The sequence below is a fragment of the Anas acuta genome, chromosome 8, assembly GCF_963932015.1.
Source record: "Anas acuta chromosome 8, bAnaAcu1.1, whole genome shotgun sequence".
Taxonomy (NCBI): Eukaryota; Metazoa; Chordata; class Aves; order Anseriformes; family Anatidae; genus Anas; species Anas acuta.
Window position 1 is genome coordinate 15,128,071 of NC_088986.1, and position 23,197 is coordinate 15,151,267.

Below are 23,197 nucleotides of genomic sequence, written 5' to 3' on the forward strand. Positions count from 1 at the left end.
CCTACGCTATTTCCCATAGTATTTTCAAAAATCAGGATGTGTATATTCAGAATGATTTAGCAGCTCCTTATTTCTTATTTGTCATGGTTAGGATTAGAATAGACAGTTCTAGTTCACTTTTTTTTTTCTTCCAATAAGGATTTTGCCTATGCATTCTTTGGTAGATGGTTTAATAGTACCAGCTAACAAACCAAGAAAACAACAATTCAGTTAACATAGCCCTGTCCACTAATTTGTGATTGCACTTAATACTATCCACTGGAAGGCAATGGAGTGTTTGCTTTTGTATTTCAAAGCTGAACAGTGAATTATTGCCTTGTTTCTGTTCTTCCTTCAGAGTGTGGCTACTAAACAGAAAACTAAAATAGACGGAGGAGCAAGAAAATGCAGATAAGGTGTTTCTGGAGTTGGAGAAGCAGATACTAATGGATTTAGGAAGAGTAAATGAACCAGAAATACCTTACTCACAAGATGCTTAATGCTCATTATCATTTGAAAAATAGTAACCTTTTTATTTCAAGGCCTCTTTGTTTCAGTAGAACATTTTTAGCTTCAGAAATAAAGCATCTCGCACTTGGAGGTTATTGTTTCATTAATTTTATCTAGTTTACTCACAAAGTGGTTAGAGAGCAACTGCTCTGGGCATAATTCTTCCACTATCTTCATTAAAATAATTATTATGAATATTCCATCTGTTTAAGTAGTAGGGTTTTTGTTTGTTTAAGTTCTGTGTCCATCAGGACTCTATAAACTATAGTAATCTTAAACAAGTTAACTGATCAAATCAATATGCCAGTACTCACCCCTGCAATCCAACATCCACTTGCTCCCGTCAGAAGGGAATTGATTCTGTTTCAGTAGTTACACACAGGCTATCCAAATTCTGCTACTCTTCTCCCCCAAGGATCTCCCTCATCCCCAAAGTACTCCTCTTGAGTAATTACAGACAAGCAGTAATTTTCTGAGGTGTCCAGGACTTCACCTGCTCTGGTGATACAGTGACAGACACTCAAAACCCACCTGGATGCCATCTTGCGCAATGTGCTCTAGGTGATGCTGCTCAGCAGGGGAGTTGGACTGGATGATCTCCAGAGGTCCCTGCCAACCTCAGCCATTCTGTGATTCTGTGATCTGAACATACTGTCATGAGCATGACAAATTTTGCAGCCTGAACCACCTTTACTCACTATCATTGAATTAGAAAATGAATGCTATTTAAGCCTGGGTAATACTTCAAAAACAGAAAACCAAAACTATAAAATACATTGTTATGTGACTGTAATCAGAACTGTTTAGAACAGCTTTTACTAAGCACGCTGCAGCTGTTGTGTGCTTGTACTTCCATCAAAAGAATTATTCTTGAGGGAGACTGAACTGTGTTATAGAGCAGTTTTGTTACTTACCAGTGTAAATGAGTAACTGCTCATTAATATTGATGTTCGTCCACCATCCACAGAGCCGACTCTTTCCACACACAGTGCTCTGGTTGCTGCTTGGTATCCAATAGCCAGGTCAGACAGCACGTAACTTAGTACAGCCTGTCAAGTGGAAATTAAATCCATCAGAGGAGGACAGATTAAACTCTATACGGGCGAATTCACTCTTTCCATGACTCACCCAACTGTTTGAGGGTCAAAGACTCCTGTCAAACAAACATCCATATGGTCAAAGCAGAAACCAAAGCACAAAAGAAAACTGACACACAAGGGATTTGCAGAGAGGAACTGCAGCTGACAAGCAATCACCAGATCCAGTGCTGTGCTTCATCAGAGCAAAACATGGCCAGTCACAGAACAGGAGCACTATGAGCCTCTTGTGTCCCAAAATAAACTCTGCAGATTGGTTTTAGGTAGTGTTAAAAACGTCCCCCCTCAATTTCCTAGGGCCAGGATTTCTCTCTCACAGTACTTTTCTCACTTTCAGTCAGATTTAAGGTAGATTTGGAGCCAATGGATTGGATTTGGTTTGAAAAATAGTCTTTTGTTAATTTGACGTTTAAGTATTATAATAATATATCTTGCCCCTCATATTAAACTACCTGTAAATTAAAACCAAAGAAAACTCAACAAGCCTGTCCCTAACACCTGCAACAGTGTTTGTAGTCGGAGTTCAAACAGGAAGAGAACACAGTTCCCCTGCTAAACCAATATTTAACTAACAATCTGATTCATACGGACATGTAAATATCCCACAGCTGACTAATCACAAAGCTCTGCTCTTGGTTATCAGATCGGGATTTCTCTAGAACACCTCCGCAGATCATCTTTCACAGGTTTTTGATTAACAGGGCTGCCAACTGCATATACATTAAAGTCAGCCATATGGCCTTGACTTGCCTGGAAAGCCCCAGTTGTCTCCACTCCTTCACAGCTCTGTAACTGCCACTTACAGACAGCAGCCTCAGCGCGTCCCTATTCCTCCCGTGCAAGAAGAGCAAAACCTGTCTTCCTCGTCACCTGAGCTGCCCTCCACTGCCCTGTTATCAGCACAGGCCAGCCAGGGCCAGCACGTTGCACCCAGCCCTCCCGGATTTCAGGAGAGGCTGCTGTAAGTGCATTTATTTTCCCATGTTTCCAGACAAGAGATATCCCAAACCTGCTCACACCAGCTGAGAGCGCAATCCCAATTAGCCTCTGTGGGAGCTGGGCAGGAACAACCAAGTCTCACTGCCCTTCACACATTTTACATTAAAAAAAAAAAAAAAAAAAGGCGCAGAAAGAGGTACTTTGTTAAACAGCACCACAGCATTAACCTGGCACAGGTGCCCTCTTTACAGTTTTGATTATCAGGTACTCCTGAATGTTAAGAGTCTTGCAGTTATTCTAAAAGAACCCAAGACCCTCAGGCCCTGTTCTGGGCATGCAATCCTGAGGTCATCAAGCAAGGCTCAGGCTTATTCTCTTCAGGACTACATCCAGGCACTGGCTGGCAGCCCGGGTGGCTCCCTTGCTCCCAGCATTAACTACAGTCTGTGGACAACCTGAAGCACTACCGTGGCCAGCCAGACTTCAGTGCAAAACCCAGCAAAAGTTAAATGAACGCAGCAAAATAAAGCCTTGTTTTGCAAGTTGGAAGACAGCCACATTTCAGCTGAGTTTTCCTAACAATGAGATAAAGGAGGCAGCAAAAAGGAGGTAGCAGATCAACCCCACAACGGAAATCGAGCAGCTTCCCGGAGAGGCATTTTCCTCCTCATCTATGCTAGCAAATAATACCAGAGACATGAGATTAAACATCCCATCGTGATCTTTGAACATCCAGGATTACATTAGAGAGGATAAAAGGATAAAAATATCTGTAGGGTTTGCTTTGCATTATCTTGTGGAGGCTGTTACACAGACAAATTCTGCCTAGCCAATGCTGTTGTTGTGACAATATACAAGATTTCCTGCATGGCTCTGAAAAAGCCAAAAAAGTGAAAACAGTTTAAATGTCATTCTGCACAATGCAGTGAAACCAATACATTCTAGTTACAATTAAAAGTAAGATGTCCCATACACCAAATAGCCACCTTTCAACTGTTTCTAGCTCCATGGACCTAGGTAAAGTCTTCTTATTCCAAAAGACAGTCTCATTGTTAAGAAAACCCTGTACCTCGAAACTGCGGTGAGGGGGTTAAGATCTGGCAACAGAAGTAGCAGATGTGTCTCTGGCTTATCAGATTTATAGATTTATTCTGTAAAATCCCTGAATACCTACTTCTGCTAGGGATGTTCCCCTTTATTTTTAGAACATGTCTGAATAACTGCAGCTACGTTTCTTGCCTGTGCATTAATAAAAACCCATATGCATTATGCATCTGGGAAAAACAGATTGAAGACCTGAACCTGATTGAAGCCAACCCCAGGCTACACTGCCACCCCCTTGACGTCCCATACAACCTGTACCCATCCCTTGCCCACTCCCGTAAGAAGCCAGTTTGGGAAGCTGGAAAAGGTTGGAGAAGCGATTCGGTGCCAGCTGGAGCAGCCACACAGCCCTGCACACCCTTTACAGCACCAGCACACGGGACTCAGCTGTACCACAGGGCCAGGGCTACTGCAGCACAGCACAGCAGAAATTGACATGTTAGAGACCTAGCAGGGAGGCTAAACCATGTAATCAATTATAAACCATTTTCTGGGCATTACAACAAGTACTGACGACCACACGCAGTCACGAAGATCCATCTAGCTTACCAACAACTCCCCAGGAACAGCCAGTAACTGTGGTTGGAAGGAAATAGTAGAAGAGCAGTTAAGTCCAGCAAGTCCTTTTCCTGTTACAGCCTCACAGCCTTCTCCAGTCACAGATGTGAAGTCTTCCCTAACTGTCAAGCAGCATTTGGACAATCCTGTTTAAACAAATAGCAATGGATTAAAATACTATGAATTACCCTAGTATATCTGAACCTGTGTTGTGTATTATATCTTTAACACTTGGCAACAGAGTTGCACAGACCTACAGACCCATTTCCTCTTTTCCCTGGGGAAACCTTACAAACTTACTATCTTAGCCAAATCCTACAAACTAAGATTCTTGGCTGCCACCCAGGCCAGCACATGTACATCACTGGCCAGACCCCAAAACACTACCTGTGTATAACAATTTGTCCCTGTGATTTAGGTGCAAATCTTGGAACTGTTTCTGTGAGAACACCTGCGTTCATTCTCTTCACCTGGGAGCTTGCACCTGAAGGAAGTCCACGCGCTCCAAGGACATCAGCTCTGAACTCAGCTGCAGGCTCTGCCCACTGCACTTAACCTCTTCCAGTCACAGTAGGAACCCCTGCAGAACAGAAGCTGCTCTTTGACGTCAAACCAAGTTACACCAAAGAGTCAACAACAACCATTAGTACCCTGTGAAAAATTTCTGCCCATGCCCGCAGGGTTCAGTAGGAGCTCTGCCCTGCAAAGCCCAACAGCCCAAGGCTAGGCTGTCCTTTTCTATACACAATGCTTGTTACTATCTTGGTAGAAGCAAATTATTTTAATTTCCTCGCTTGGTGTTTCTAGGTTAGGGTAATTCCCACACCAATCTTGTTCCTTAAGAATTTGCAACAATCCTAAAAAGGATGCAACCTGACTTATATAAGATTATATACGTAACTATATAAATATAATAGTATCTAAGAGTGCATATACCTCATATAAAGTACAACGTAAAACAAAAATACCACTCAGGAAATCTCATTAAAAGAGGGGTTTCTAGGATACAAAGTGTGTTGTACAAATTGCTATAACTAGAACAAATAACAAATCAAATGTTTCATTTCAATAATACCAATACTAAATTGTCTTTGCTTGACTATATTTTAATTATCTCATTAGATTAATGTTAATATGGTTTTATCAGGTCATTATTTCCCATTGCAAGATTACAGTATTAAAAGTTGACAGAACAGCACAGTGCTGTACCGAGTGACGCCTTCCTGCAGGAAAAGCTCTAATATATTCAAAGGCACTCATTTGCATCATCTTGATTACTAAAAACAATTAAAAATGAATATACCATTTATCAAATAGCTTTAAAAAATACAAACACCTTTTAACCAGTGCTAATAAGTTCACATACCCAGTGCAAGACAGGGTACAATCAAAAGCTGCAGCATCCTGCAATAAAATATATAAAGACAGAACTGCTGCTAAAATATTAGTTTGGTGACTTCTTCGGAATATTATTCCTTCTGGATATAAGAAGATTTTCTTTCTCTCTCTTTTTTTTTTTTTTTTAAATTGTGTAACTGAAATGCTGATCAACCTAGAGAAGACAAAAAATACTTCCACAAAGTTAAATGTCTTTATGGAAGTAATTCATATCTGCAGCTAGCACAAATGTATGGTATCACCTTAGGCAGATTCAAATAATCAGTAACCATGCATAGTCAAATTTTGTTCTTAATTCAAATTTTATTTAGAATTAAAATTTGTAGTTTAAAATGTATGCACATTCTGTAGGTATAAAAGTTTAAAAAAATACATTGATTTATTGATAAATGCTTCAGGTTAAATTTACATTTTCATACATTATCATTATATTGCAATAATTGTTTTGCATCTTTTAACACTTACAAAAAATAAATTAATGAGATTGAATAAACCATTTGAAACCATTTTAAAATAACTCCTTAGAAAAGAGGGATAAAGTTTGTCATAACAATCCTTAATTCCTTGCTATTGTAAATAAATAACTCTTCAGCTAAGCAATATAAGGAAGTATGGGTTGGCAGAAAAGCACTTACCCACACGGAGACTAGAAAGCCATGGCGGAATGCCAACATTGTACCGAAAACATGAAAATAATTCTAACCTGCCAGTTGACAAAGACTTGACATCTCAGAACAAATAATCACCTCACACCTCTTCCCCAAATCCCCCACTCTTCAACAAGGGTGACCTGTAAAGGACAAGGATTGACACAATGTCTCCTGTTTGTTAGAGAGGCTATCACAGTAACTGTATGTAATTTGGTAATTATTCTTAATTAAACAAAGATTGTGTTTGGTTACCATCAAATATTTAATTACTCACCACACACCAATGACTAAGGATAAAAGTTGCTCTGACAGCATGCTGACAGCTGAATCTAACGCAGCGAACTGCGATCCCTCTGCAGCTCCCCGGGAGTAACACCACTCTGCCCACTCGGCCCTGTACGATAGCCCAGGTTTCAATTTGGGAGAGATTAACTAAAGGCTCCGAAAAAATAACTGCTGCTGTGCTCGCATCTCCAAAGGGCTTAAACACTGCTACCAGCAGACAGACAGTGGTAGCTCAACACAGACACAGGAAACTCTGGAGCAAAAAGAAGTGTCAAAGCATCAAGAATACGGGAAGAGGTTACAGGGACAAACCAGAAGTCTTTCTATTTTAAAGTCATCACCTTTCAGACCTCCTTTACATGAAAAAAAATACAGAAAAATCTGAAGAACAAAAAATAAATAATCATGCCTTAATCTCCTTGCTGTGCATGTTGGTCACCCTTAAAGACAGCAGAAAAGTTCACTGCCAGAAATCCTAGAAAATCCTTAAAATTAATCTGAAAGGGTTGTAGGGTTTTGATTTGGAGATTTGGGGGGAGGAGAGGTTAACAGTCAACACCTGCAAATCAATGCCCTGCAACACAAAGTCATTTATATTAATCATTCACCGCGCCTTCTCTCTGAACACGTTTCTGTGCATAAATCAAATGCTGTGCTACTCCAGGGGTAGTTTCATCATGCTGTGCTACTCCAGGGGTAGCTTCATCTCGGCTTCACTGAACAAGTCGTCTCAGAAACGGGGCTGTTTCAAAATTCGGAGACCTTTCCTTTCAAAAGGCTGCTACAGAGACATGCATGTTTATACACAGATGTATACAAGGTTAGAAAAATATTTAATTTTAGCTTGTTTAAATAATTATTGAAAAGTGTTAATACATGAATACATTAATATTTGTACAATTAAAACTTTATATATAAATATTATATATATATATATAAAGCATTTTTCATAGCAGCCATTGCATATATAGTAAAATGAGTCTATCTAAAGTTCATGCTGCAAAACTCAGGCCAAGCAGCATAAATCCTCTTCCAAGAGGAACTTCTGTACCAGAGCTAAAGTTTCAGGAACAAGATTCCTGCTGTTACAGACAGCAGAGATGTTGATTTCTCTGTCAGATATTGCCCAAACCGCCTAAGTGCATAGCATTTTCAGGGAGAAATGCCACTACGTGGAATCACCTGATGGTTTCCAAGCTTTAAACACCAGGATCAGGCCAACACATTCTACCAAGAAGGCAGAAATATAACGGAATGCCTTGAAACAGACTCATTAACACAAGGTGGGCCACGGTCTCGTGGCAGCTCGTCCAAGGACACCGGCACCCCTCTCAGCACTGCGGGGAGATCCCAGCAAGGGGCAGAGGCACTGTGAGGCGGCATCGTGCAGGCCAGGGCTTAGAAACTCATGTTTAGTTTGTTTTTGTTGAGTTCCCTTTCCAGGTTTCCTATCAGGGTATCGATACTTTCCTGTAGGTCTTTGAGGTTTGCTCTTTGGTCCACTGCCGAATCTATCGCTTGCATTGTCAGGTAGCTCTGAAACGCATCCTCCCCAGGGACAGGCTGCGAGCGCGTCGTGAGCCCGTCCAAGTCATCCACCCTGCCACTGTCATCCCCGCTTTCTGCATCCTCCGAGGGGACGTAATCATAGTCTGCTTCACCCAGACAGTCTTTTGGGTCTGAGAAGTAGCTCTCCCCACAACCGCTCCAGTCGCCGGCGTAGCGGTTGCTCGATGGGCTGTCCAGGCCAGCTGGCCTCAGCCTGAGCACCCCAGCCATGTCAGCGCCGCCCAGATTCAGCATTTGAGGCCGGGGCCTCCTGAGCCTCAGGTAGTTCAGGGATGAGGGGTGCTCTGGAAGCATGTTCGGATGTGCCGGTTCTTGGGCAGCTGAGTGATGTACTGGAAAAAAGGAGAAATTAAACCAGATGTGGCTGAATTCACGCTGCAACACAGAGTGCATCGCAGAGTGCCCAGGCTCCCCTTTGCAGTGCAGGCTGACAGCATGCAGGGACAGGTGCTCACTCACAGCCAGCACTGTCACATCTTCTGCCACCTTTTGATACAAAATACTATAGGAAAACTACTGTAAAAGCTGTTTTGAAGGGTCATGCCAGAATCAAACTGCAACAGAGAAACCCTCTTTAGAAGGAGAAACTCCCAGAGGAGCACTGATTAAATTCACTGCATTAGTCAAACACCATTCAGCTACGGGTCAAAGAAAAGCAAACAGCTCGGCTCACACGCTTCATCCAGGCTAAAAGAAGTAACAGAAAGCAGGCACAGCAGAAGAGGTTAAAACACAACAAAAATACCAACACTGAGAAGCACCTAGAGAAGCTAGAGATGCACCAGAGCTGAACTCTGGTGTTTCTCTCTTGCCCTAATGTTCTGCACTATTAATAGAAGCTCATTTGCATTAATTTTTCTAAGCAGCCACAACCAGAGGCACACTCAGGCAGGTTTGCTGGCAGCATTACCTGAGCTCATAATTACACAGCACAAGTTACTAACAGTCTCCTCCACTGTTACTGGCCTCCTACAGTAAACAGCACAAATATTTTTACTGGCCTGTGCATATTAAATGTCTGAGCTGCAAAACTTCTTTTTTTTTTTTTTTTTTTTTTTGGTTTTAAACAGACCACTGCCTCCTGTCATTAAATGCAGAGACTCCCTACATGCGCTCACTGCTGAACACACAGCGTGCACAAACACACCTCGTTCAGCATCTGACCCATTTTCCCTCAGACTCGTCACAGGCACAGCCTCAGCCCCAAGACCTGCCAAATGTTTCTCTCTGGGCCACACTACAGGTTTCTTAGGGGGACTTTAGCCTTGCTTTATGTCTTGCACGGTAACGTGCAATAACTATCACTGCTTTTTTTTTTTTTCCTGCCTCTCCCATAACAAAAGCCCTTCTGTTTAGACTATGCTCCATTAAGATGAAGGGGCATGGGTTAACAATAACTTGCCAGTATTGCATGTTCTAACCAAACAAGGACTTACTTGTTTTCGGTTGGAAAAATACGGAAATTGAAGTATTGCACAACATGTTGGTTATCAAGCTGTCCCAAGCTCCTGGAGATTAAATGGAAGAGACCAGACTGCGATCTCTCCCTCAGGTCCAGCTGCTCTGTTCACACCACACCTAATGTTTGCTCACTCACATCTCTGCAGTCGTATTTACCTCAATTTTAGCACAGTGTCCTGCACACCTTTTTCTTTCAAGCCACAGGATTCAACCTTTTCTTCAAGGTGAAGAGCTCTACTACTTACCTTACTCTCACCTCCTCGATAGTAGTGCGTACTCCTACAGACAAAGCTGCATCTACGTGCCTTTGTTCCCCACAGTAGCCATGCTATGAACTATCCCCAAAGTGTCACGATGAGCTTCTGTGCAGTATTTGCTGCCTAAGCAGCTCTTTATCCCTTTTTCCAGCCACATTTCCCACCTCTCTTGCACTGCCTCATGAATGTGACTGAAAACTGGTGCCCGGTGGCTCTGGGGCTGCCAGCCACTGCTGACAAGGGCACATACATAGAGCCAGCTTCCTCCGGCTCTTGTTTCAGCCAGAGGCAGGTTTCTGTGGGGCTGCACTGAGCAGACCAGACACCAGGCAGCTTCCCAGAGGTTTTGACCCAGAACGTGGTTGGTGCATGCTTGGCACAGCCACCGGGTGAGCTCTCACCCAAGGCAACTCCAGGACACAGTCACTGTCAGGTCAGCAGAGTGTGAAGAAAGAAGTACAAAAGCACTGCCATTTACTTTGTCTCCAAGCTGCTTTCTAATGGAAGCAGTCCATTAGGAAATCAGACTTCCAGGGGGAGGAAGGAAAAAAAAAAAAAAAAAAAACACCACACTGGAGACAGTATTTGTTCTTCCCTCAGGGCATTTACTATCCACACTGACTTTTTTGCCAAACTCATCTCTCCCATTGCTAAGAAATGGAGGCAGAAGCAGGTGCTTCCAGCCAGCCAACTGCTAGAGGCACTCTTGGCAAGAGGTTTTCAGCAGGGGATGGAGCCCTGTGATGCACCCAGTGTGCAGACTGTTCGTAATAGGAACAAAGATCATGATAGCTGCAGTTATCGTCTCACCCAGAAGGTACTGAAAAGCAGACCTCCTCCTCCTCATGTAAAAATAAGTGTAAGAACACATAGCATCAGACACATTATTCCTTTAGATTAACTGTAATTGTTTCATTGGTGCAGAAAATTAGCAGTTTCCTAAGAGCCATTACTACGTTCTAAAAGGGAACAATTAAGAAGCTGCTAAGACGAGATGCATCTTCTCTTAGTCTCAAGCATTTAAGGGTTTTCACTGTTCATGTTTGAGAAACAAATGTTAAAATACTCAGAGTACAAAAAAAACACACACACAAAAAACAAACAAACAAACAAAAAAGAACAAGTCACCAGTTCTCCACACCATCAGTGAAACCACTGTGAAAAAGGATGCTACTACAGCACAGATCAACAGATCCATCATCTGTATAGAAAGGAAACTTTCAACAACTATTTGGCCAATGAGTATCTGAAAACAAAATTAAGCCCATTGGATCTAACGTTGAGTTGTTTCACAGCGTTACCCTCAAACTTAACTGAGAAGCTCCAATACCTTCGTCTGCTCTTGCCTTGGAGCAGTGCTTAGTGCGATTCAACAATAGAAGAAATGCTAAGGAATTCACTGTGGGCTGAAGGCTCACTGATGCTACTGCATTTCCACTTATGTCTCCCCTAATCGTCAGGGAAATTTGAACACTGAATAGTCATTGCCCATTTGAAAGGAAGATCTTAGCAGAAATAATTGCCTTCACTGGTACTTCAGTAGTTAATTAAGACTGGAATTTCACTTCCTTTCTTATTGGGAACTGACCCCAAATTGGACAAAACCATACGACCTCTTAAGTTTGAAGGGGGAAATAAAAGGTACTTACCTTTTTATAAATAAAACAAAAAGACAAAAAAAAAACAAACAAAACAAAACAACAGAAATCACCACACGCAACATTTTTCCTTATGCAAAGCTCTAGAGAAACTACCAGAACCTGCATAGCTCCTACTGTAAGGAGCAACTCTGCCAAATTACAAATGTAGAAATAAAGCAAACCATTGAAACAACTAATGAATCCCATACACTCAGAATCCTGAATAGTAGAAGCATAAAAGCAACGGAAAGAAAGAAAAACACTGTAATTCAGATGTGGAGACATTATTATTACTGGGTCTGCTTTCTCTGGTGCCTTGACTTACATAAAGCACTTTTCACTGCTTCTTATGTTACACTCAAACACTTCCATTTGGTGAGAAAGTAATTAAAACAACAAACTTCCCATTAAGCGAAGTGACTGAGCACAAGGAGTAGATTATATACTTGTCATGATTTCTTTACGTTTATAGGTGATGCCACAGTACCTTATATTTTAAGAATCCTGATGCCACTTAATTATCCCGTGACTTAATCTACATTGACACACAGTAAAAACATACAGCAGTGACTTGACATTTTCCTCTGATCAGGCTCATGAAACAGTACCTGGCCATAGCTGAAGTAAATAGTGAAGAACTTCTATGTGTTTTTTGAAGTCCAGGGCACTAGCAAGCTCCTCTGAGTCTGTGAAGACTCTGTTGTTATGGTTGGTGGTCTCCTGCTTCTGGCTCAGTAAAACTGGCCCAAAACACACAGCTAAGTTCTGGCATGTCATCTTATTCACTTCGTGGTAAGAAGCCACCAGTTTCAGGTGATCCAACAGCATCCTCAGGGTAGCCTGAAAGAACAAAATATTAGATGAGGCAGTGCTGACATCCTAACATCATTGCTCTAGAGGGATAAGACCAAGACTCAAAGCTGAGGATTTGCTACCAACACCCCTCAGTGGCACACCTAAGTGCTGAATTAAAAAATTGTATTAAGGAGACTTGTTAAGAGCGAATTTCAGGTAAAATTCATCTCACTTTTTATCTGATTTCGGTTTTATGTGGATGAGTTTCCTCACAGTGGAGAGAGGGTGTGACGGCAGGGAGAGACTGCAGAGGCATTACAGGCAATCCAGATACATTAGAAAATAAAGACTTCAATAAGACTTCAGCATCAGAACAAGCTTCCAGAAGTCTACTTGCTTTAATAAAAAATGACCTGATGCTAACTGGCTGGCAACCCCCTCCTGCTGCAAATGGGAATGACTTACGTGAAATCCATAAAGCAGTGTAATTTTAACTGCTTAGCTTGCAGAGACAATTCACAAAGGTACATTTTAAAGTTATGTCCAGGTACCTTCACTTTCAGCTGTAAAGCTCTCATGTATCTTTACCATAGGAAGCATTGTCAAAGACTTGGAGCATCAGAAGTCGATGTGGACTGTTAAGTCAGAAAACTGATGTACACATTTTGACATGTTCTAAATACAGCGTGAAAATGCTACTTTATTTTCTGGAGCAAGTCATTTACCATCACTTGACCTTGTTAATACTACTCACCTTCTCAACATCTGGTAGGCAATCTAGAAGGGCCACTGTGTGCTCAGAGTCACTTGGGTCATTTTCACAACCATTCGCTGCCATTTTCAGGGGATTTTTTACCATGCCATCCACCACTGCTTCGTAGAGCTGCTTAGTTATGAGGGGCGAGGGTAGCTCTCGCAGGTAATCCTTTAGGACGCCTTCAGAAAAGACACAATGATAGCTGCTGTTAGCAAGCTGCATGTTCACCGATCGGAATTGGTTGGGAGCACTAAGGCATACAAAATCCACCCATCTCGTGAGAAAATCCTCCGTGCTCATGACAAATCTGGGAGAAAGGGACAAGGGAACAGCTGTGAGGGACTAGCACAGGCACTGGCCACAGCTAGGGGGATGCTGAGAACTGAACATTTGCACTTCTGTAAGTTGGTTTTAAAGGCTGGGCGGTACTTCAGTGTCTGTGGGGTTTCGGCAACTGTAAGAAGAAAACCCAGCACAAGACTCCAACCAGCAGCAGGCCCTGGAACACACATGAACATGATGCCATCAGAGGCAGCAAATACTACCACATTCTGCTATTTAACAAAGCACAAGTTTGGATGAGCTCAGTCTTTATAACTTAGCTGCAAACTGAACTGTATCGCAGCGGGCTTTCTCATGAGCCTGTTTCTAAAAAAGAAATACGGGGAACGGAGTTAACACTTTCCCCTTCACAGCCATGTTTACATGCAGAATACAAGTAAAAGTTGGCTTCTCTCTGTAAAAATGTTTTTACCCTCAAAATGAAGAAAGGCTGCATCTCTATCAATGCAGACATCCACGTCACACTGCATGAGCAGTGCTAACTGGGCTGCACCACGCACTGGAGCGGTCAGACCATCCTTCCCTGCAGTTTGAGGAGTGGGGCAGCCAAACAAAACTTGCATCTGTGCAGAGCAACACCCAGCACACAGCAGCCCGCCCCGAGCTTAAAACAGGAACATTCCAGCAGGAACATAAAAACCCAGAACAACCATCTGTATTTTCCTGAAAACATATTCCTCTGGGCCTTTGTTTGCTTTTTTTTTTGATGATGGATTTGTTTTAATGGATAGCAGTTACAGAAGTAGCAGATTCTTAAGTTTCTGTTTAGTAACTCACATTCCTCCACCAAATTTTATTTCTTCCTCTCATTTTAGAGGCCCATGTCCCACATGCGGGTTAACTAGTCAAAATATGTCTGAGACTAATGTGGCAGGAGCTGGAGCAGCGTGTCATAGGTTGGGGTGCTTTTCCCCTTTCCGTAGGCAGAACACTAGCAAGAGGTGCTGACTTTATCAGGATTTGGCAGGGGAGGCTGAGGAGGCTGACATCAGAATCAGCTTACAGCAGGAAATGAGTAAAAAGGTATGGCTTAATCACATCAGCTTACACTGATGCAACATTCGTAGCTGTCTGTTACCAATAACCTAGGAGGAATTCCTGCAGACGCATCCACAACCACAGGACTTCTACCTACTGAAAGAGTTTCTCCCATTTAACCACGGATAGGAGGCTCATTTGGGAGCCACAAATGCCCCCTGACCTTTTGAAATCTTTCTGCTATTCACTCTGCCAAATTAGCCCTGTAGGAGGCTGCTGTTATTTTCCAGGAACCTACGCTTCCCACTGCTGGCTGCCAACCCCCTAGCACATTCTCCTTGACACAACCCCTCACCCCACAGAACAAATTTAGATGGCAAGCTGAAATTGCCATCCACTTCATTAATTCCTCATTTTTCTGACCCACTGAGCTGTTAACAGTAATACACGCTTTACTCAGAGCTATGAATTCACACGGATGAGAACAGACATGATGCAACAACACTGCTACCGGTCAGTTCCTAAAATTGGCAGCCTGCTTCATTTTGGGCCACGAGCACACTTAATTGTGTGTAAGTCTCTGCCAATCCCAGAAGCAGTTTTCAGTCAAGATTTAATCATTAAATGTTCATTCTTTGGTCTCTGGATAGCTGTCAAAAAAATATCTTTATAATCTTCTAGAAAAACAGTGCTACTCAAATTTCAAACAGGACACAAGAAAGCACGCCTCTTCAAACCTGCCAGGAGTTACTCTGAGAATCTGCACTGCACGGAGCACATGTTTTGGCTTAGAGAAGCATGAATCACGTGCACCAGCCTCAGCACTGCAAGTGCAGCCGCAAAGCACCAGGGCAAACACCCCCATCAGCCAGACTCTGCAGGCATACGTGAGATTTTGTACTGTGGGCATTTTCATTCCTAGTGCTAAGCACAGCAGGTACCTCGGCTCTGTCAGGAGAAGTCGCATGCTCACCTTTATGTCCAGCCCCCAGTGCCCGCAGCTAACCAGAGGACAGCTCGTATTTTGGCCCTGCCCTGCCTGCTCCCTGCAACATGCACAGCATCACTGCGTTGAGGCTTCTCAATACAACACCAACACGGGCACTACAGGCCATTACGTGGCACAGATGCAGGGCTTCCAGGGGGAATCATTTTTAAGAAGTCATTTCTTAAAACAATTTTCCTCATAGGTAAAGCATCCGGTAGATACATTCTTGCAATGTAGCATACAAAAAGCATAGCCAGTAGGCTTTGTGTAAGAAAGACATCAAGGCTTTTCACTCATATGACCCTAACTCTGGATATAAAAAAATTACACTACAGCAGGATGTAGCAAAAGGAGGACTCATTGTCCAGGATGTCCTGCACGGTCACCACAAGCTCACCAGCATCAACGAGGCTTTCAGCAATGGTACCGTGACCCTAAAGCGCACTTTGCAATTTAACCATCACATCCTAGGCTCATGACAAAACAACAGTCAGACCAGTGCTGCTGCCCTTCCAGGGCTCTGTATCTGTACTGAGCACTCCTGCAGTACAAACTTCAGTTTCAACCAATTATGGTGATTTTGAGTGCACAATGTGCTTAGGGATATAAAATGTTCACAAAATATTACAAATTCTTTTGTATACAGATAGGAGGAAACTCCTATAACCTTTCCCAGAAAAATTCTGAATCACTTCTGCAAACAGTTTTATTGCAGATGATTTCTTGGACCATGGGAGTGCAATGATGTTTTTATTATTGCAAAATTAAATGCGTCAAATTTTACATCAGCCAAAAATCTGCATCAACCAAATATCTGCCTGACATTGGCAGATATATGACATCTGCTTACAAGCCAACATCAGATAGCTTCTTCTGTTTGACAAAGATTGTTTCTCCCCCTTCTGAGTTGATTTACTAAAATGGAGAAGAAAGAGGTTTTCAATAATAACAACATGATTTTAGAAACCATTGCTGCCCTTTTTCATGAACTTATATGTAAAGAGAAGAAAATATTAAGTCATAAGATTGTCTGTATTATTTACTTTTACCATACACCTTCTCTTAAAAAAGGATGTCTCGTACCAGAGTGAAGCATAAACACAAGATTCCACTGCTGCAAATGCTTGTGCTAGAGAGCAACATCAAATCCAACAGCAAAGCCAGCCAAGGCGAGTCAGGTGAACTGACTAGCTGGATATTCTTTACCAAAAGGTCTATTAAACAAAGTAAATGTCACCAAGTAATATCTCCTGACACTACTTCGCATAATTATGAAATATACTGAACATAAAATGAATTCCCAACATGCTGGAATGAAATCAGAAGTCAACAGGACAGAACTTTCCAATACGTCTGAAAGTCCCAAAGTGCTCTGGCACAGAAAATTTATATCCACTGCTGTTACGTGATGCTTTTCCATCACTGGATGCATAGGAAATGAATGTTATTGCCTGACTGTCTGGAGCAGTTAGTTTACTCTGTGATCTCTTAAATTAGATCAACTTTTGTTTACATAACAAATATCATCAACAGTTTTAGAATTGTTCCACCTTTCAACAATGACAAAAAAACACCTCAACAACTTCAATTGTACTGTGCAGCTCCTGTGAAAAGGCTCACTTAAAAAACTGGTGCAAACGAAGATAAGCTTTGTAAGACCTTCTGTTCCTCTGCTCCCAGTCCTTCCTACACGTGCCAGGATCTTGCTGTGAAAGCCCCCAGCCTTGCGCACCGTTACCTTCCTGCACCAAATGCTGTGTTAGCTGAATTCCATGTCCTCCTCCCTCCCAAGCCCAGCTACCTGGTATTTGTACATCTCCTAGGTTTGTACATCTCCAACACACATTTTCACTTGACTTTTAGCAATACAGGGAAGTAATTAATAGCTTGTTAAATGACAACAGAAAACTAATTCAGAGCCCAATTGCACCTTTTTGAAAATGCACTATGCACATGTCCAGATTATATATTACAAGTAAAGTAAACATCTTACCTGTTATCACATTAATGTCTGGGTACTGGCTTTCAGAAAGGGTAACTGCCTTGCTGTCCCTCTCAAATGCCTCTCGAAGCTCTTTCTTAACTGCTGCTGAGCCACACAACCGATACAGACCTACAACCTAGAGGCAAAAACAATAGCCCAACATCAGTTAGCACTCATCACACAAGGCACTGCTGATCCATAAGGGAATAACGTTACAGTTTTCCGTAACAGCAGACATCCTGAGCAGTACTTCACTGACAGAAGCAAAGTTTTAAGTCAGAAGCATTCCATCAAGTAATTCAAGATCATTTAGTACTTTTACATAAAACTTAGGAAATAGAAATACAGATGAAACACTGATTCTCCCTTTATCCTATTCATTCAGGTCACCACTGTTTTTCCTGGTGTAACTGTTTAGTTATACAACGTAAAACTGGACCTTCAGCAGAAATAAATGAGGACAGAGAGCATTTTAAACTTTAAGTACACCAAAGTACACTATACCAAAATAGTTATTCATCATTAGCAGAAAAAAAGTAGCCACACTACTGACAACCTACTAACACCAAGAAATGCTATAAATCCTCTTTTAAAAATCCTTAACATTTTTCTGCATGAATAAGCTAGACATAACTAAAACTAAACTATATTTGATGCCAGTAAAAAGAATTTCAAGAGAACTATGAATGCTCCATTACGACATCCACAAGATGCTTTTTGAAAGATGACAAGATGTTGACTTGCATGTTTCAAATTACATGGTAAGTTTTATGCAAAGTAGGGGTTACTTCAGATGTTCGAGATGACAGGACTGAAGTCCACAACATACCTGGACTGAGTTACTAATTTAACATGCTTTCACACAAATTTTGCATTTTATCATTACTGTACTTTTCATCAACATCAGTTGTACAAAGCACTTCCATGAGTGAAAGGAAATAAATCTTAAATACATTATTTTTATGGACTCTGCAGGCAGGTGTACTGAGCTGTAAATGGCTAAACCAGAGCTGCTGTGGACTTTGGCAAACAAAAAGCCCCAAAACCTAATGCAGACCGCGCAGACTTAGAACACGCATATCCAGGTTTGCAAAGAAGAGTATTTGTCTGGCCATATATTAATTCCTGTTTAAATAAGTGGAAAGTTACTCATGGAATTTGTACTCCCTCTTTCCCAAGACTGAATGACCTAGTATTTGCCTAAGAGAATTTCTTTTAACTCTGAAGTTTCCTAATGCCATGTCTGAAATTCAGGTGGAAATGACATACCATGACAGCAGTCTGCAGCCTATAAGAAAATGAAAAACGTCAGACGGGCACACGGTTAAAACAAGAAGTTAACAGTATATTTTGCATTTTTGGTACTCCCTGTGCAAATGCACAAATCAGATTTCATGCTCAAAAGCACCAGGTGCATGCAGACAGCTCAGATCCTAGTCGCCTCATTACCAGTGATGCCTTGATTACCCAATATCATTTGCATGACTAGATTCTAATAAGCCCAGAATAAAATGCTGAAACCATGGGACACATATACTGTAAAGAATACAACTTCTTTCTTCCACTGATTTGCATGTTAGGAGAAGCACTCACAATGAAAATCACAGTTGTTATCAGCAATTACTTTCAATAAGTAATTACATAGAAATACTATTGCTGTCTGTATTGCATGACCTAAATAGCCACATTACCTGGCTACACCTGGACTTACAGCCAAACTGCCAGCAATTTAAAATAGCAACAGTGGTAGGTGTGATCACTTCTCAATTTCACCTGAGCAGGAACATGTGTAAAAGAAACCAAGGGCTCACACATGCTACGGAGCAGTATACTGAAGTCCTCTCACCAATTTCAGGTGAGTTGCCAAGGGGAATCATCCATTCTTAGGACTGTGCATCTTCCTGTCTAACAGACTTGTCTGTCATGACTTACATCTTCATTGAATGATCTGTGCCTCTAGAACAAGACATTGCCAAATCCCAATCTCTTATTTAATAAGACATTTATTTATTAGTAGTGCTGTAACTTATTAATAAAGGCTTATTAATAAGGCCGTGCCTTATTTTGACAGTGACCCTACATGCTAGGCTGCAGGTTCATTTAACTACGCCCAGTCCTAGAACACTACTGCAAGCGAGTGTATTTCTTTACAAAGGCCAAGTTGGAAGCATTGGTATCACAGTCCTGTTATTGTTCCCACAATACAACGACAAGTGTTCAACAAACAATAGGAGCAGCAAAAAAAATTAAAATTTAAACACGGAAAGTTTTTTTTTAATTACCCCTTTTCCACTCACTGCTTATGCTCCAGAAGTAACAATGCAAAGATCTGTTACAGCAGAGATCCTGGCACAGCAATATTAACAGCACAAAACAGATGTAAATATGCACAGTACCTGACAGCCTCTCTTTTCAATCTCCATAATGCATTTCTGAATTAGCAGTGGTACCATCAAGCCCGTGTTTTCCTTCTCCACAACTTTTCGAGCATCTACGCCGAACATCACTGGCTCCCGATCTGCATCCAGACCATCGAGGGAGTTCTCCCACTGTTCCATAAGCGACAGCTTGACGTAAATAAGTCCCCTTGGCTCCAGTCTGACAGCCAGCTGATGTGTCTTTGTCACTCGAAAGAGAGTGGGAAGAGCCACAGTGCCATGACAACACACACGGTTTTTCCGCGGGGTGGGTTCCCAGCTGAACACCACTAGCTTTAAGTGCTGAGCATTTTCAATTTCTATGTTGAATGTGTGGTCCATATCTAGAAACGTTGTCCTGCAGGTAAGCAGGGCTGTTCTTGCTTTGTTTACCGAATCAACCTGTATTGCACAAAAGACATCTTTAGAGTCTATTCTTGGTGGTTTCAAGTCTTCGGCACCGTAAAAGTGAATGCTCATGAGTCCGGAGATGTACTGAGAACACTTGGGTTGATCAGAAAAGTTGTAGTGCCTGAAAGCATCAATATCTATCTCAGTTTTACCACTGTTATTCGGAAGGCTCTCCTTTCCTTTCCCACACTTAGTTTCAGGTCCGTGTTTACCTGATTTCGTTATGAGTTCAGGAGAGTCACCATCGCTGAGGTAACCACCTTTGCTGAAGGACTTGGAACTCCTCGAGCTTTTCTTTTTGTAGGTGTGCTGTGATGACACGCTGCTGTCAAGATGGTAACGACTTATCACGTTCCTGCTGGCAGCTGCAGTTGAGTTTCCAGAAGATGGCAAAGATGTTGTATGGCTTGTATCCCGACAGTTCCCTTTCAACAGGGAAGAAGGATTATCTGAACTATTATGGCTTGAAGTTCCCTTGACACTCAGCTTCCTGCTGAGCTCTGGCAGCTTTTTCATTTTCATGGAAAGTTTCCTCACAGTTCTGGGAGATTTAATTCTATCAGGGAAGGGCCAGTTGATGGATCCGCTTTTTTTCAAGGGACTGGGACTTGGAGGAGAAATTTCTGTTGATGGTATATCAGCCTTGTGTGCAAGTATAACTCCAGACCCTTTAGGAAAAAAAGAACATATATATAGTTTTGAACCATTTGGTAATCGCAGTTTGCAGCTATGGAAATAAAATATAGAACTAGGGGAAAATATGTTGATTTGTCCTAACTTTATAAATGCAATTCAGACAATCATCAGTCAGATGGTCAAATGTTCACAAGCATACAGAAAGCTGTATTCTGCTGACTTGTTCAGCCAAATTTGGCAGTTCATAGTCAGAGCCCTGATCTGTTCTGCTTTATGGAGATGAAAGGGCCAGAAACTACAGATAAACAAATGAGCTATTTCACCACTGCATTCAGCTCGGCCCATTTGTGTTATATCCCCCTTCATCCAAGCAGACAACTGCATTCCTGGGGCACAGGTGCAACGAAGCCAGTATCAAAGGGGAAAACACTGGATTATGACATGCACTCCTGTTTGCAAAGAAGTTAGTTATGAAGACAACACATTAACATTGCCCTCTCAAGTCTAAAGGAAGCAGGCTTATCCCTGGTAAAAAACACTGCTTTTTTTGCACAGCCCTAAAAAAAAGTGCACTAAATCCCTCCCCCTGTAGATGCAGGCAGTGTCTCACACTTCTTCTGCCATTGCTTTCAGCTACCCTTCTCTGCTGCAGGAAGGAGGAAGAGGAACACAAGGATTTCTTTCTTCTGAAAGCTGCATCGTGCAGTGCCACATGCCAGGAATTTTCCCTTTCCTGGCACAACCATCCCACAACAGGGCTTAGTTATACAGTTCCCAAGTGACATATTTGTGGCAAATCACTCATTTTTTTCAAGGAAATACAAAAACTAAGTTACAGTTCAAGCCTTTCTCACTGTCACCAGCATGAGGCAGTGATGACTGCAGGAAAGGCAATGATACTTACATGAGTTGCTGAAGCATACAAGAGGAGAATTGAGGCCAGAATGATAGATACAAATAAAATTTCAGAAGTGCACTCATTTAGAGCCACTTTTCTATCCATCAAGAAACTGATAGTGGTTCATGATAGCAATATTCACCCCATCCACTCATCCCTTGGCAAGCTCTAGTAGCTCCAGCTGGACTTGTGTAGCTGTGGGCAAAGGGCTGAGGCACCAAGGAGCCCCCAGGCAGGCTAATCCCTGCTTGTGCAGCTGGAGACCACATGGCTGTAGCTACCAGCTATCCATCCCCCCTGCTAACCAGGGGAAGGCAGAATCTATTCACGGCATGTAGAAGGAAAGAAAGAAGAGACTTCTTTGAGATACTCAGGAAATGATACTTTACAGCAGTTGCTTCTACAGATTTTCCTAACACTTACTGTATAAACCCTAATAACTAAGTCCAAATCACCATACTACTAGTGATATTTACAATTCTCCTGCTCATCCAAATTATGTTTTCACCATTTAACTACAGCTTTTTAATACTTCACTTAGCTTAAATAGTGTAATAGGCAATCTAGCCTTTGATCAAACTGATGCGATGCCTTTTCTTTTTCCCCTCAAAAAACACCTATGAAGACTAGTTTTAGTCCCACCAGAAGTTTGGCTTTAATAACTTTTGCAGGTAATTGCTTAAAAGAGCACCTCTGTAACAGAAAGTTTCATTTAAGAAGAATAACACCTTAGAATTGGTTCTCCAGCACAACAGAGTAAGACGCACCTAGCCCTGCGTCTCACGAAGGTGTGCCCTCGGAGGGCGCAGGCCATTTCTAGCACGCCTGCTGTGCTTTTCTGGCAAGCAGCTAGTTAGGAACGTGCTGTTTGATAAAGCTGGACAAAGCCCTGCTTGTGCTGCGACTCGCACCCTGGCCGCGCTGGTGGGCTGGCCTGAGGCACCCCGTAGCAGTCGGTGGCACACTCCAGCCCTCTGGCATTCACCTTCCCTTTCTGCCACATCTCTAGCACGGGCTTAGAAAAGTAGGCCAGTAAGCTGAACTTCCCTCCATCTCCTTATAGCTGAAAAGCCAATTGACATTGTGACTTCTTTGGGTCCAACTTCTGCTGCCTGCAGCACCAGACAGTTAACATGAAATACAGGGCTGTGTGGGTCAGTATTCCCAGCAGGGTCACACCACACACTGGCCCACTAAGGCCAGCAATGCACTGAGGTACATACCAAAGCACTCTTTTAACCTGCAAAAAAAAAAAATTTTTTTTTTAAACTCTATGATAACTACTGTTTTGACAAATTCAGTCCTGTGTGCAAACCCACATAATGCTTCAAGGCTTCAAGGTCAAACAATGGCGAAATTATTAGAAGTATTAAAAAAAAATCTCTAAGAACTCTGTAATGGTATCTTATTTTCTTCCTGTCAAACGTACACTGATGTTAACTAGGCTGTGACAAACCCAACTCTGGGATCACATTTTCTGGAACAGAAGTGCTGAACTACTTTAAACAGGCCACTGATGGCAGCAGGACGTGGCTACGAAGCAG

General features: G+C 42.1%; 1 protein-coding gene across 6 annotated transcripts in view; it reads right to left on the reverse strand.

The window, feature by feature from the left end:
• SYDE2 (synapse defective Rho GTPase homolog 2) overlaps nt 1–23,197 on the reverse strand; it is a 53,862-nt gene that overhangs the window by 22,424 nt on the left and 8,241 nt on the right. For 4 of the 6 annotated variants that reach the window (XM_068690326.1, XM_068690325.1, XM_068690323.1 and 1 more), the window contains exons 3-9: nt 19,688–20,787; nt 17,301–17,427; nt 12,997–13,178; nt 12,056–12,287; nt 4,658–8,421; nt 4,179–4,333; nt 1,404–1,538 (exon numbers count right to left, since the gene is read on the reverse strand). In XM_068690326.1, the coding sequence (XP_068546427.1) occupies nt 7,919–8,421; nt 12,056–12,287; nt 12,997–13,178; nt 17,301–17,427; nt 19,688–20,787 (2,144 nt within the window). In that variant the 3' untranslated portion in view covers nt 1,404–1,538; nt 4,179–4,333; nt 4,658–7,918. Of the gene's footprint in view, nt 1–1,403; nt 1,539–4,178; nt 4,334–4,574; nt 8,422–8,999; nt 9,059–12,055; nt 12,288–12,996; nt 13,179–17,300; nt 17,428–19,687; nt 20,788–23,197 lie in introns of those variants that run through there. The other 2 variants (XM_068690324.1, XM_068690328.1) reach the window with 2 other exon arrangements.